Source organism: Actinia tenebrosa, unplaced genomic scaffold (genome assembly GCF_029948245.1).
Source record: "Actinia tenebrosa isolate PJP-AT-01 unplaced genomic scaffold, QUT_ActTen_1.0 PGA_scaffold17__23_contigs__length_9995812, whole genome shotgun sequence".
In the NCBI taxonomy this organism is placed as follows: Eukaryota; Metazoa; Cnidaria; class Anthozoa; order Actiniaria; family Actiniidae; genus Actinia; species Actinia tenebrosa.
The window spans coordinates 6,345,420-6,359,688 of record NW_028292577.1 but is presented as its reverse complement, the minus strand read 5'-3'; the positions used below and the strand labels follow the sequence as shown (position 1 = coordinate 6,359,688).

Here is a 14,269-nt window from a genome sequence, read left to right as displayed (position 1 = left end):
AATTTTTTGGTGCTACTCAGGCTCTAACGGACGACTGGGTTAATTTGTTACCAATCCATTCATCGCGCGCGTTCCAAGATGACGGACAAGATGGCGGCTCTCTGTGTGTGCAAATGAAAATGTTCCATGATGGAGTAAAAAGGACGTTGTTTCGTCTTCTAAAAACTTTAAAAAGAGCAACATGAGAGGGAGGCGCAAGATAAAATAATTGTGCGCTTTGTTTTAAGTAGAAGAATGTTGCGTAATTCTCAAATTTTTGGCAGAAATGTCCAGCGCGCTTTGACCTTTTTCTCAGACCAGCAAGTGTTTGTCATTCGCAAGAACAGTTTTAGCTTTATCCATGGGAATTTGACTAAAAACCTTGATGCCAACAAGAACGAGGAACCCGAGAAATTCACCGTGTATGTGCATGTAAGTGAAATATAGTTAGTTTATGTGGTAACAATAAAGATAGCTCAGTTTTTTTATGGGGCTGGGAAGAGGCGATATGGGAAGACCTGAGGGAGTCGGGGGAAGTGGCTGTATAATAGTCCTATTTTATCAGACTCATGCCTCCTCCCCTCTCTCCCTCCCCCTCCCCTTCCCCTCCCCCACCCCCACCCCTTCCCCTCCCCACTGTGAAACTGTACCTTTGCAATATTAAAATTCCATTCCAGTGAGACAGAATATTTTGAGTGAGGGAAAGAATTATGATAAGCAGATGAAATGTTTAATGTTTGGTATTTTTCTTTGTAGTGGCCATTTTGTAAGCAACTGTGCACCTTCTGCAATTTCAACAAATATGTAAGGTACTAGTAAGTTGAATGATATTATTTATGTGTACCTTTATCAACTTGTAATATTTACAATATACTGCTACATTCTTATAATTTATAATGTATGTGGTGCTCGTATTCCATATGGATATGATCTAAGGCACTTTATAATGAGATGCTTTAATAAGAGCTGCTTATCATATGGAGAGTAGGTACTGTACTGTATGTGGTCACTGCCAAAGATTTGACAATTTTGGACAGACGTTGTCTGGGGACTGGCTGGTAATTTCAGCCTTGGGTGTTTCTCCCTATTCTTTCTCCTACATTGAACATTCGACACATGCTATATTTGCTATTTTAATTGTTTTTTCACATTACAGAGAAAACGTAAACCATGCAAGGATGAGAGACTGTTTGGTCACAGAACTCAAGACACTTGTTAAGTTGTCTGGTGCAACTATAGTAAAGTCTGTATACTTTGGGGGAGGTAAATGATAGCCATTTTACTCTGTATAGCATGGAGTGGACTCCAACCTTATCAAGCTTATCTGATAGAAAATTATGTTAAATTTGTATAACTGAGGTGTCACATTTTTTTGCGAAATTATTTATTTGCAGGCAACGAAATGAAAGAAAAAATGTTACTCATAAAGGCTTTGCACCATCACAGGCACCCAATACAGCTTGGACAACCTGTGTTTACATAGCATAACAACAAGATCCCTTTGCTCTTGGGAATTGGATTCTTTCTTTCATGGCTGCCGTCACCTGATGGTGCAAAACCTTTAAGAGCATTTTATAACAGTAACAAAAGAATTAGGGAGTTTTACATTTTTATTGCAGTGGTGGGCATTTTTTTGTTTTTAATTGGTCAATTTTCGCAGGCTTAATGACACACCATTTTTGCAGTGACATAATTTCTACATTGCTATTTAATTATTTTTTAACCTGCATTTCAGGGATTTGAAATCTCTAGTATTTCACAGTGACATGTCATCTCATGCAATGGCTGATTTGGCTTTCACTGTCTGTCTGCCACATTCCTTGTTATTTATTCTGCCGTCCATTGCATTAGGCACTCCCTCTCTGGCTGAACCATCTACAATATCAGCCATATTAGACACTGTAAGCCACCTCTGCCAATTGGATCAAGATGCTGAAGTTTCTTTGGAAGCAAATCCTTCATCTTCAGAGATTTCAAAACTCAGGTAAACAGACTTTTGATATTGCCATGCATGGGATATAAATGTGCAGGAAAAAATGAGGTTGTCAGGTATAATAACAGAAATGGAAAACTGTTTTCTTGGAACATGAACTTATCAAATGGTGATATGAGAAATACTCATTTTTCAATACACTTCAATATATCAAATTCTGCATATAGTTTTCCAAGTTGATAAATCGAAGGAAGGAATTCTTTCAAGAGGTTGTGGTAAAAATGGAATACTTTTAGGTCAGGTACAATACATGTTATAATACATAGATCTTTAATCTTGTTTTTATTGATTGTATTTTCAGGAGTTTCAAAGCGGCTGGTGTTAATCGCCTTTCTCTTGGTTTACAGGTAACTGTATATCTACATAGTGCATGGAAATTAGCATGTTTTGCAGAGGGAGGAAAACCAGAGAACTCAGAATGAAACCATTAAATCAAGGGATAGACCCAACAAACCCTACTCACAGGCGATCATGAGTTCAGGAATCAAACCTGAGTCCATACAGGTAGAGATATAGATGTCAGGCATGTGTATTACCAACCTACACCACCCTTGATTCAACTAACTACTGTATCATTAAAAGGCTGCCGCCAGTCAAGCTAAAACTGTTTTGACCAGGTATCATGATCGGCAATTGACCAGCAATTATTTTTTAGCCCTAAAGAGATTTAAGGTATACCAATATATTACCAGTTAAAATCTGGCAGGTTTATGTTAAAAAAAGCTAATTTGTATTTGCAGTCATTATCTTCCAAAGACCTTGCTCTGCTTGGTAGGGATCACACTGCTGAGGAATCATTGAGGTCAGCTGAAAAAAGTACAGATTTGATTTTTAATAATTCATTTTTACTAGGAGATGCTAATTATGACATTTGTGCACCCGGGAAAAAAGTACCGGGGATGCTTGTCATATCTCTTAGGGGGAAAAATTCGTGATATGGTATCTTTTAGGGTGTTAAATGCGAATTTTTGAAAATCAGCATTTTCTGGTATCTCTTAGGGTGCCGGAAAAGGAGAGAAGCGCGCACCAATATGACTTATCCTAGGCGCTTTTTATATAAAATTTAATATTATTTGTTGTGGTATCTCTTAGGGGTTAAAAATTATTCAGCCATGCCCTTTTTTAAAGACTTCCGGCATCTTTTAAGGGTCTTTTTGAAAATTTCTGACGAGCATCCCTGGTACTTTTTTCCTGGAGTCCCCCCCCCCCCCCCGGGTTTGTGCATCATTCCTGTGCAGGAAGTAAGCCAGTGGATATTCTCTGAATACCCACTAGATGTGTCATAATTGTAAAACCAAAAGAGAGTGAACATATAATACTAGTACTGGTTTTAAGTCACACTGTCATTCATGTCATATTTTCACACAACTACCTCATTTAAGAAGATACATTAGCTCTGAGGTTAAGAAAAAAATAGGTTGAGATAGCATTGCAGAGCATTATGGGAATGTTTAGGGTTCTGAATATAAGCTAGCTTGAAAAATGTCCCATGAATTAATCCCATAATACTTTGCAATGACAACTTGGCCTAGTTTTTTTCTCTCAACCTTGGAATGGCTAAAACAAGGCTTAGAACCCTTTGCCACCATAAGACACATAATTTAGTGTTACTAAGGTTGTTCAATGTTGTTTAGGTGCCTGGAAATAGCTAAGGAATTGTTTCCAGGAAGAGTGTCCATTGATCTATTGTTTGGAAGACCAGGACAATCTGTGAATGAATGGGAAAAAGAACTGCAACAGGTACTGTGTCCATGACCTTTTAAATGTAGTGGCTATGGCGTAGTAGTACTATACTGATAGCCATTTTAAGATGCAGGTTATTAAGAAATAGAAATATCATAAACATGAGCTGGTCTTCCTTCCTCCATGATTAAGATTTATCACCACCACCAGATGTATCACAGGTACTGATACTGACTGCCACCCGGTTAGCTCAGTTGGTAAGAGCGTTGGTCTGTTGTGCGGGAGGTCGTGGTTCAAGCCTCGGCCAGACCAACACTCAGGGTCTTAAAATAACTGAGGAGAAGGTGCTGGCTTTGTAATTACATCTGCAAATGGTTAGACCTTCACGTGGCTTGGATGATCATGTTAATGGCGGTCCCATCCCTAATTAACTAGAGACGTTCACAGAGGACCACAAGTTTATCAGTTGAATTACTGTCAAGTGTTATCCTCTATAAACAAAGTTTATTATTATTATTATTATTATTATTATTATTATTATTATTATTATCACACATCCACTAACACCATCATCATCATCACTACCACCACCATCACTGCCACCACCATCACCAGGATCATCATCATCACTACCTTAGTACATCATCATCACCAACACCATCATCACCATCATAATCACCACCACTATCATCATCAGCATCATCATCATCACCACACCACCACCATTACAGTATCAACATCTTCATACATCATAGTTACAGCTATCTCTAATTAGACAGATGGTTTGATTTTGAGATATTCTAAGGGTATGTCAGAGTAACACTTAGTTTGGCTTCCCCACTTACATGTACATGAGTGGAGTCAGAAGTACCATGGCATAAAATACAGTGTATGAAAATTTGGGTATGGTTTTTTGTGAACCCTAAGAAACAAGAACTATTTATTGCCTTGTAATAGGTTCTGGTGCATTCCAATAGACATGTGTCCCTTTATCAGTTAACATTAGAAGCTGGAACACCTTTGTATAAAAGTGTTAAAGCAGGACATCTGGTAAGTAGAACTTAGCTATTGTTGCTGTCATCTCTATACATTTCATTGCTCTTTTCCATTAACAGCTAAGGGAGTCACATCAAAGATCAGTAATTATAGGTATTAATTCAAGTCTTTTTATCAACCCAATATTGGCCTACAATGGCAAAATATCATTAGCATCATCTCCTGAATGTATTTTTTCTTGTGCTTGATGATAGTCCTTACCAGGTATTGATACCATGGCAGATCTTTATCACAAGGCTGTACAAGTGAGTATGAAATTTGTCAACTCTTTTTGTCACTAGTTATTTTTCACTTAGATATACAGTACCTTATTCTGAATGTTTTTGCAATGTTTAATTTTTGATGAATAACAATAGCAATGTTTTATTTCCATCAACAAAGAGATGAATTAGGAAAACCTAATTACACATCACATTGTAATTCTGATTGTGGCACAAGCAAAAGTCTCATTTCATTGGCTGAGAACATTACATCATTGTGTGGTTCCAGAAATTATCCATACCCCTGCCCCCACAGAGGAATTTTTTCAATGCTGTCCCCTACCTCCAGAAATTCCAATGTTCTTTCATAAAAACTCTGTAATTATTTTCTCTGAAACTACCACCCCCCACCCCCACCCCCACCCCCTTGGAAGTTCCTAATTCCTCAGGGGGAGGGGAGGGGGATGGATAATTTCTGGAACTACACATTACAACTTACTGTTGTTTCAGCTTGTTTTTACAATAAACCTGGTAGCAGGCAATGTTACAGAAATCAATAAAAATCTCTATAATATTAAATCTGCAATTTTGCAGTGCAGCAGCAGTTTTAGTGGGTGTCAGTCTGAGCCTCTAGGTGCCCTCTTTAAAAAAAAAGAAATGTTGCACTCATGATATCTTGTGTGTTATAATGATGTCATTCAGGTCTTAGAAGGAGAAGGTTTTCACAGATATGAAGTTTCCAACTTTGCAAAGCATGTAAGTACTGTATTACTGACAAACCTGCATTGCATAATAATGCTTCTCTAAAACATTTACAAAACATTTGGGATTGCCACTGTTTTTATTGCTACCTGCTGATTGCAAAAAACCATGCAACAGGCTGATGGGCGATGGGTGAGTGCACACCATATTTCTGTGAAAAAGTTAACTAGCAAAATTGTACACATTAGTACAAAGTTTTGTAGGTCTATGGTCTACTGAACTTGCTAATTTGTGAACAATTGTACAATTCTTACCCTCATACCTCCCAAATTCCTATTTTGTATCTTCTGTTAATACAAATTTGAAAATGATTTAAAATAGAAAGCTGCCATGGTATACTGTATTAATTCAGATATTGTTGTCAGGGATCAGAGAGCAGACATAATTTATCATACTGGAATGGAGGTGCTTACCTTGGTGTTGGACCTGGGGCACATGGAAGGTACTGTGCAAAAGCACATATGTTTTTGATTTTTCAAAGACTGAAGAACACCCTAAAAAGTGTGGAAGTGAGGGGGACTTCAACTGGAAAATACAACACAGTTTAGTAATTTATAAGTCACTGTAAGAGTAAAAGTGTTGATCTGAGTCTTGATATTTAGTAGCCTCTCTCTCTCTCTAATGCTGCCATGGGCCCGACCCATATAGGGCCAGCAGGAAATCACCAGCACAAAGTCCAATGTACTCTGATGTGCACACAAGTCACTTTGCGGTCTCAATGGAATTTAAACCTACAGCCTTCAGACTGAAACTCACTTACCTACCTGTATGTTAGGTTTCCTTTAGAGTCAAATGGGACAAAAACACGTTTTGCAAGAATTCAAACGCTGGAGCCGAATTCATGGATGGCAGAGGTATTAGAGTCACGTAATTCACCACCAATTTACCTTTTTATTTTGATGAAAAAGCTATCAGTAAGTTGATGGAATCGATTTTGCTTTAAGAATTTCTAAATGATAGTGTTTGTTTTATTCAAGGTAGAGCATTTTGGCCATGGAACAAGGCAGTCCATTCCACAATCGACCAGTGAAGTGTAAGTAATCGAAGAGAGTGGGAAAGAAAGAGGAATGAAAGGATGAAGGGGGAGGGGGGGGGGGGGAGAAGAGAGAAAGATGGAGAGAGGAGAGAGGGGGAAGGAAGAGAGGGGGAAGGAAGAGAGGGGGAAGGAAGAGAGGGGGAGAGAAGCAGGGAGACAGGATAGAGTGGGAGGGAAGTAGAGAGAAGAGAGGGGGGATCAATGGGGAGAGAAGCAGAAATTTCAGTTTAGGAAAACAAGCTTTCTGCAGATTCTGCATCCTTTTTCAATGAGCCTATTAATTAACAGAGCTCACTTTTTCATTAGGTTAGAAGAAATATTGGTCTCAGGTCTGCGAACAAAAAATGGAGTCACTAACAAGGTAATCACCTTTGTATTAATAGTTTTTATTTAGTTTTATAACCATTTGACATGTAATATTTCAAATATCAGAGAATGTCACTTTAAGATCATTGGAAAATTTGTGAAACATTTGTTTGTGTGGCCTTGGTTTGATAAAACAAGTGAGTGTTATGCACAGGGGTATGCATGATTTCAACTAAAGATGTAAATCTGGTTATTAATTGTTAACAGACATGGTCAAAGTTTGCTGGAAAGGACATTGGCAATCTGAGAGACATTTTCTCCTCCTGTCAGGAAGCTGAAGAGTTCATTGATGCAGGATTACTTGAGTTAGATGACAGGTACAGTACCGCCTAAAATTATTGCAGCATGTGAGAGCGTTTGTAACACATCCAGTGAACACAAACTGTATGGTTGTGTAATGGATGCGGTCAATACGATCTTTTGTCCTTACTGCTCTTTTTAGACTGTAGCAATTACATGCATGTACCTACAGTGTATGTTGTCAAAGAGAGAGGGAGAGACAGAGGAAGGAAAGGAGGAGCAAGGATTAAATGGGGGAATAAGAATGAAAAAATGGGAGGATGGCAGATGGGGAGATGGGGAGACGAAGAAAGGGATTGAAGGGAAGATGGGATCAAGGGAGTGGAGGAAGGGAGGATGGAATAGGAAGGAAGGGATAAGAAAAGCAAAAATGCTAAATGGTGTTTAAGCCAACACATTTCTATGCCAAGCTGGCTTGTTTTACCAAATAAGGCATGAAAAAGCTTGTTTGGCAGCACAAAGTCCTTGGATAGAAGTATGCAAATAAATTAAATGCAGTGGTCATACATTTGTTGAAAGTGCAGAATTCTGCAGAATTGTAATTGTAGTTTTTAATATCCAGGGGAGTTAGAGCTTCATCGGCAGGACTTTCTGTCATTGATGGCATCATACCACATCTTGCCCTTCATCTGGAACACTTTTTGATCTGGTTAGTAAAATGATGATAATATTTTTTGACAGTCAACACCGCTGTGTTGAATTTTTAAAAAACTTCGATTGATTTACCAAGTAGTACCATGGCTGTTATTCTTTAAAGAGGGTAAAGATGTATCAACCAAATGAGTTATCTAACATATGGCCCTCTGATTTTACGGATGGAGGAAAACTATAGGACCCGGTGAAAAAACCTCATAGCACAGGAGAGAACACATCAAACAAACTCAATTTTTTTAAACAAATCATTTTATTAAAAAATCGAAAGGGTTATATTAATGCTTTTCGTGACTGTATTAATCAATATGTTTATGTACATACAGTATATAATAGATTTAAGGGATGTATAAGTGAGATATTGGATATTATTATAGCTGCTTAAAGTGTTGTATTGGGATGGTTAATCCCATACACTGAAATGATATATGGTGATTAATTCAAATAGCTATTGTTCTGGACTAACTAGCCTCTTGTTGACTAGGAGACATAAAAGTGTTTTCACATGTATGAGAGTATAGTCAGTCCAAACAATATTTCTATTTAGTTATTCAAATTGGTCACATTTTGATTTGGTTGTTTTGTGCATTGGAATCAGAATGGGATTTACATTTGGATGCATAAAGGGTGCTTATGACCAGTACGAACTGAAAAAATGGAGCGATGTTCAGACATACATCATTGAAGGTATTAATACAATCAACATGGGTGTCTTTGTCAATTTGGAATGGTCAATCATTTGTTCAATTTAACTATTAACACTTATTTGGATTTTCTATAACTATCATCCATATTACTATTTATTAAGATATATTAATATTAAAGGTTCTCTACTGTATGAATTTTAATAATTCCGAAAATAAAACTATAGACCATTCATTATTCATAGGAGGAAGAAATTTTCAATCTTTTCAAACCAACCCCCCCCCCCCCCCCCAATTTTCCAAAATAATTTGTGGGGGAAAATGACCCACCCTACCCCCAGTATCATACATCTGTAATAAATTCAGGTCCCCCATTAAGTGAATAACAATGTCAGGCCACCTTTTCTCATCCATCCCCCGTCAATAAATAATGAATGGTTGACACCAACATGAGCTTCTTGTGTAGTCTACAAAGAGCCACTATATATCTGTACACTGTACAATTTTACATTTAAAGAGGGTAATTTTATATCACCCTGGATAGTGATCGGTTTTTTTTAATAGAGGCTTTGCACCATTACACAATGGCAGATATGAGGAGGAGGGGGGGGGGGGGGGGGGGGGTTGGGGTGACAAGTGCCTAGTCATCCTCATTTGGAATGGAAAATAATAAGAATAAATGATAAGGGACAGTAAAACCTAAAAAGGATGCTATATGATGATGATGATTATGATTTATATAGCGCCCTTTACTATGCACGTGGATATAATCAAAGGCGCTTTACATGTAATTGTGAATGACAGATTGCTTTTTATATGATGCCTTTCTAGGTAACTGTCACCCCCTTGAAACAAGCTGGATCTGCTGTTGCACATGATGGCATGATTGAATCTGACCTTATAATGATTTACATGAGAAAGAATTCAGTTTCTCAGGGGAAAAGAGACTATAGTATTGCCTGTCCTCCTGTTATGCCTACCTTTGCATGATGGTACAAAGCTTCTAATATTACACGCCTATCCCTTTGGAAAGAGATGTAATTTCCCTTAAAGATATTGAATTCTTGTGTGAATTTTTGTGTATGACCAGTGAACCATGTATGTTAGGTGGTGAATACACTCAATTGAAGATTCGTTGTCGGGTTCAGAAACATAGAACATAGAAGCTGAGACCGAAATGGCACATGGGAAGTATGATAATTAGATGTTTCTGGACCTGACAACGATTCTTCAATTGAGTATATATAACCCTCTTGCATCATAACAGTAACTCTTTTTTTAGCCTTATGAATGTACTTTGGCTATAAATTAACTCCCTACAGACACTTTCTCTCTTGCGTGAAAGTCTGTATATTAAACAAGTGTTAACTGTATTTCAATGGCTAGCTCTTTCTCATTTCCCTCTCATTTTATGAAGTTCACATACAGTCAACTCTCGCCTTGCAGACACCCTGATATTACGGACACTATGCTATTGCGGACAGGAGAAAAATCCCCGGCCAAAAATAATGACAAAGAAATGACCAAAATTAACTCTCCCTATTGCGGTCGCTCGCTTTTACGGACACTAAGTGATGGTCCCAAGGGTGTCCGCTGTAACAAGAGTTGACTGTATTTTAAGTTTTCAATTCTTTTTTAATTATTGATGGCAATATTTCTGTGCACCCTGACGATGGGTGGTTTAAGTTCTAGCAGATTCAAACATCTCTTTTAACAGAGTAGATATAGGTACCTCTCCTTCCAGCTTAGATTGTACAACAAGAAAGAATCCATATCCCTTGGTACACACGTCTCTTAGTGCTGGAAGTCGCAGTAGGATTTTCGCAAATCTTTCCGGTTGATGAGGGTAGACTGTTGAGATGTGATGTTGTAGACCTGATAAGAATGATGTCCGTAATTTTTCCACTTTTGGTTTACACTTTAAGCCTGGGTTATCTAAGCATAAGGAAAATTATGTGTTATAAAATAAGTCTACAGTATATCACTAGGTTGGCTCTGTCAGTTGAGCAACAGTCTACTGTACAGGGCTTAAAATAATTACTTGTCATTGGATGATGTCGAACCAGAATTGAAACCTCCTGTCAAATCTTTGCCAACCATTTAGACCAGTAACATTGAGCCAGAAACAAGGTATGACTGAGCTAAAACTAATTTAGCCAGTGATCATGGCAGCAGCTGACAGGTCGTTATTTATAGTCGTACTGTTGAAAGGAATGTTATTGCTGGACTTGACATCACATTAGATTAAAGTTTGTTAAGTCTCTCCACAAAACAAAACCTTTCAATCTGAATTTCAATAGGCCCTTTGCAGTTAACGTTCACATGTCTGTACTGTGAGTTGAATTGTTTGCTGTGTTCTCAACCCTGCCACGAGGGGTTTTCTCCAGGTTCTCCAGTTTTCCTTCCTCCATAAAAATCAGCATTCAAGTTGAGTGTTGTGTGTTGTAAGTAGTGAATGTAGTGTTATAATTAGGGACCAGTCATTTTTTAAGTCGGGGGGGGGGGGGGGGGGAGGAGGGTGGAGGAGATAATGGGGGACCCTCAAAAAATTTTTTAGTGGAACATGGGGGGCCTTGAAAGGTCAAAAGGAGGATTGGGAGGATTTTTTAAAGGATTGAAATAGGTACCCAAAAAACATGAATCCTATTAGGTTGGGGTCTGGAAAATTTTTTGTACAAAAACATTTTCTCCTTCACCTCCTCTGGACTGGTCCCTTATTGCATGTGGATCTAACCTCACGAAGATTCCCCTATGGCAAGGGATGGTTGTAAAACAAAGGGGTTTGAGTTAGGTTATCCAAGTATTTTTGGTTGTACGACTTACCTGGATCAGCAAGCAGTATAGACTTTAAACACGCAAACTCTACTTTATCTATGCCGACAGCTCTTAACCTCTCCACAACATCCAATATCATATCTACTATGTCAGTGTTCAATACTTCATAACACACTTCCCGCACCAGCAATGTAGTGGAGTTTAAATACACTTGGTTTTGGTATGGCATTGACCGAAATATCACTCGGAAGACAATTAGTTCCATGCCTGCGGCAGTCAACAGCACAATCTGGTCATGCTGGGGAAGGTCACTGAACCCAGGAACCAGCTTTGCCCACTCCACAATGAAGTGCAGTTCTCTGGTGATTGCATTAGAAGTGCGTACCAACACTGCTTCTTTTCCTTCTTTCATACTTTCTATAAGCTTCTCTATCGGTTCCCCTGGAGGAACAATGCAAGGATTACTGGCCATTAGTTGTGCTATAAGATGAGAGCTTTCATCTGTGGAATTTTTAGTCACGTCTAGATTTTGTTCTTGCAGGCTCGTAGTAGTGCTATCCTTAATAGGAACCTCTTTTTTTAGTGGATAGAAAGAACGACCTCCTCTTTGCTTTTCTTTCCTGATTCCTGAAATATTCCAATAAAATTTAAATTCATGGAAATGCAGTTCATAGGAAAACGAAATATTTTGAACTTCTGAAATAATTTAGAAATAATAACTTTCATGATAAAGATAAAAAAAGAAGTCTTGGCACTCTAGATTAACGAGTATAATTACAGTGCTTTTTGGCATCATGTGCAGAATCGTATAATTTGGCTCTAGAAAATAAAGGTTTGATGAAAGTCAATCAAAGTTTTTCCATGACATTGCCAGCAAGAACTTATTATTTGTTATTGATATTCACCACTACAAGTACAACAGTACATAATACAGATCTGACAATGGGGTAAAAATAAAAGTAATTAGAAAGTTCCTCTGGCAGCTGCTATGCAACCCATGTAGGGCCCTGGAGCCAAGCTCTAACCAGTTCTGAAGGGCACATTCCTATGGAAAGTTATGGAAATTATGCCTTGACTTATCATTGTCCACCAAGACCTACTTTGTCATGATGATGAAACATGCTTTGAGAAACACTGTACAAATTTATAGATGCTCGTATATTCAACATGTATATTCAACAGTGCATATCGCATCAAGCACAAATGTACTGCTACCGACTTTTAGTTTAATCTTCTTTATTCCATCATAAATATGTCACATGTTCATTTTGGTTGACATGGCAGGCTCTTAACCTTATAGAAAATTAATGAGTAATAGAATTTTTCAATAGGTTCCTTTCTGAGTAAAGGACAGAACATAGTTGATCACCATTGGGAACAGATAATAATAATGAGATTCAAAGACGTCTTTCAGCTGATTGAAATTCTGAAATACTATATTCAAAGAGTTGTCAAAGGAGATATGAGCTGGCCTACATGTGCATGACCATTGTTTCCCATTCCAAGGTCAAATGCTGTTTAGCCAATCAGAATGCTTTAAGACAATAGATACACCAAGTCGCGATGTTATGTTATGGGATTAGGCAATCGTGCGTTTTAACTCGTGTTTGACTAATAAACCATGGTGTTTAGTTGCATAATTCTGGCAATCTTTCGCTTCCTAGATTAATTTACTTTGAATATCTCACGTTAGTAATCGTTCATACGCAGAAAGTCATAAGCTCGTCGAGTCTTCGACCCCTTCCTAGAGATAATATGGATTTTGAGAATATCGTGTTTCAACTTGAAAAATTTTTCTTTTTAGAAAAACATCTAATAATACTTATCTCTGAAGAAGCCTTACCGCCTAACAGCCTTAGTTGGAACTAAATTACTGCAGAATAACGTGAAATTTTCTTACCTTCCTCAACCATCCCGACATCAAAACACTTCTTGAGTCGACAAGCTTGACACTTCGCTCGACTAATTTTATCGATTTCACAGTTCCCATCTTTGAAATTACATGTGTATTTGTCGATATATCCTCGCTGAATGGTTCTTTTGAAGAAACTTTTGCATCCTTCACAAGTGTCTGCTCCATAATGATACCCCGAACTAGAATCTCCACACACAGCACATTTTTCAAGGGGGTCCATTAATTAATCTTAATGAATTCTAAGCGAAGTTTTCCTCACTAAAAATACCCAGTTCGTGTCCTGGTTTATGAAACTTAAAATTGGATGAACATATAGTCGTAACGCACTCATAATATATCAAACTTTGGAACCATGAAAAGCGTTTTAGATGTTTAACTTTGAGAAAGTGTTCTTGAATGATTCTAATTTTAGCTTCACCACAGCCAACCCATTGGAAGTTTCGAATTTCAGTTCATAATTTCGGTGGTGGGGGAGGGGGTCGTACCACTTGGTCCTTTTTATGGTAAAAACGCGCGAACAACGCAAGCATGGAAAGCCGTCAAAAATAATCTATATTTTGCTGAAAAAAAATTAATCGTCCTCATTTCCCCTAGAAGATAACCAAATGACTAGTTAGCGTTTGAAATTTGTGTTTTAAAAGATTTAGAAGTATAAAATGTTATTGGGCTACAAGTGTGGACTTGGAGACTTCGCGTTACGTGGAATTCTATCCCAAATAAGCACAAAATATGTAATTTCGATTTGACCATCGTCAAATTTAAAAACATTTTCCTCTAAAGTTGGGTAATACAAAGTACATCCGAAAAACGAATTAAAAATTGGGGGTGCCAGACTTTGTTTTAGAGCTATAAGAGATTTAAAATTTTTTTGCTTATTGGTATTACGTCATCACGATCATCCGAAAAAAT

General features: G+C 37.8%; 2 protein-coding genes across 3 annotated transcripts; one reads left to right on the top strand and one right to left on the bottom strand.

Annotated features, from left to right (window-relative positions):
* Window positions 1-84: 84 nt before the first annotated feature.
* LOC116291166 (radical S-adenosyl methionine domain-containing protein 1, mitochondrial) lies at window positions 85-10,043 on the top strand. Of its 2 annotated transcripts, XR_004196562.2 has the most exons (18): window positions 85-411; window positions 736-788; window positions 1,136-1,242; window positions 1,831-1,963; window positions 2,274-2,319; window positions 2,713-2,774; window positions 3,607-3,712; window positions 4,613-4,705; window positions 4,906-4,956; window positions 5,614-5,667; window positions 6,039-6,115; window positions 6,449-6,527; window positions 6,651-6,706; window positions 7,016-7,070; window positions 7,283-7,392; window positions 7,938-8,024; window positions 8,625-8,713; window positions 9,502-10,043. XR_004196562.2 is itself a non-coding variant. In XM_031698293.2 (17 exons), exons 1-17 carry the CDS (start codon window positions 235-237, stop codon window positions 9,503-9,505), a joined length of 1,350 nt encoding a protein of 449 aa, XP_031554153.1. In that variant the 5' UTR covers window positions 85-234; the 3' UTR covers window positions 9,506-10,043. The 2 variants fall into 2 exon arrangements, 1 of the variants encoding a protein (XP_031554153.1); XM_031698293.2 differs by lacking the exon at window positions 8,625-8,713.
* On the bottom strand, window positions 9,294-13,767 carry LOC116291167 (steroid hormone receptor ERR2). The gene is made up of 3 exons (XM_031698295.2): window positions 13,346-13,767; window positions 11,494-12,072; window positions 9,294-10,605 (listed from the first exon to the last, which is right to left on the bottom strand). Exons 1-3 carry the CDS (start codon window positions 13,578-13,580, stop codon window positions 10,352-10,354), a joined length of 1,068 nt encoding a protein of 355 aa, XP_031554155.1. The 5' UTR covers window positions 13,581-13,767; the 3' UTR covers window positions 9,294-10,351.
* Window positions 13,768-14,269: the final 502 nt, after the last annotated feature.

Coding starts and splice junctions, on each gene's coding strand:
- LOC116291166 (XM_031698293.2), top strand. CDS start 235: ATGTTGCGTAATTCTCAAATTTTTGGCAGAAATGTCCAGCGCGCTTTG. Junction 412..735: donor AATTCACCGTGTATGTGCAT/GTAAGTGAAATA, acceptor TTTTCTTTGTAG/TGGCCATTTTGTAAGCAACT. Junction 1,243..1,830: donor GTCTGTATACTTTGGGGGAG/GTAAATGATAGC, acceptor CCATTGCATTAG/GCACTCCCTCTCTGGCTGAA.
- LOC116291167 (XM_031698295.2), bottom strand. CDS start 13,580: ATGGACCCCCTTGAAAAATGTGCTGTGTGTGGAGATTCTAGTTCGGGG. Junction 12,073..13,345: donor TGTCGGGATGGTTGAGGAAG/GTAAGAAAATTT, acceptor GGAATATTTCAG/GAATCAGGAAAGAAAAGCAA. Junction 10,606..11,493: donor TATACTGCTTGCTGATCCAG/GTAAGTCGTACA, acceptor CCTTATGCTTAG/ATAACCCAGGCTTAAAGTGT.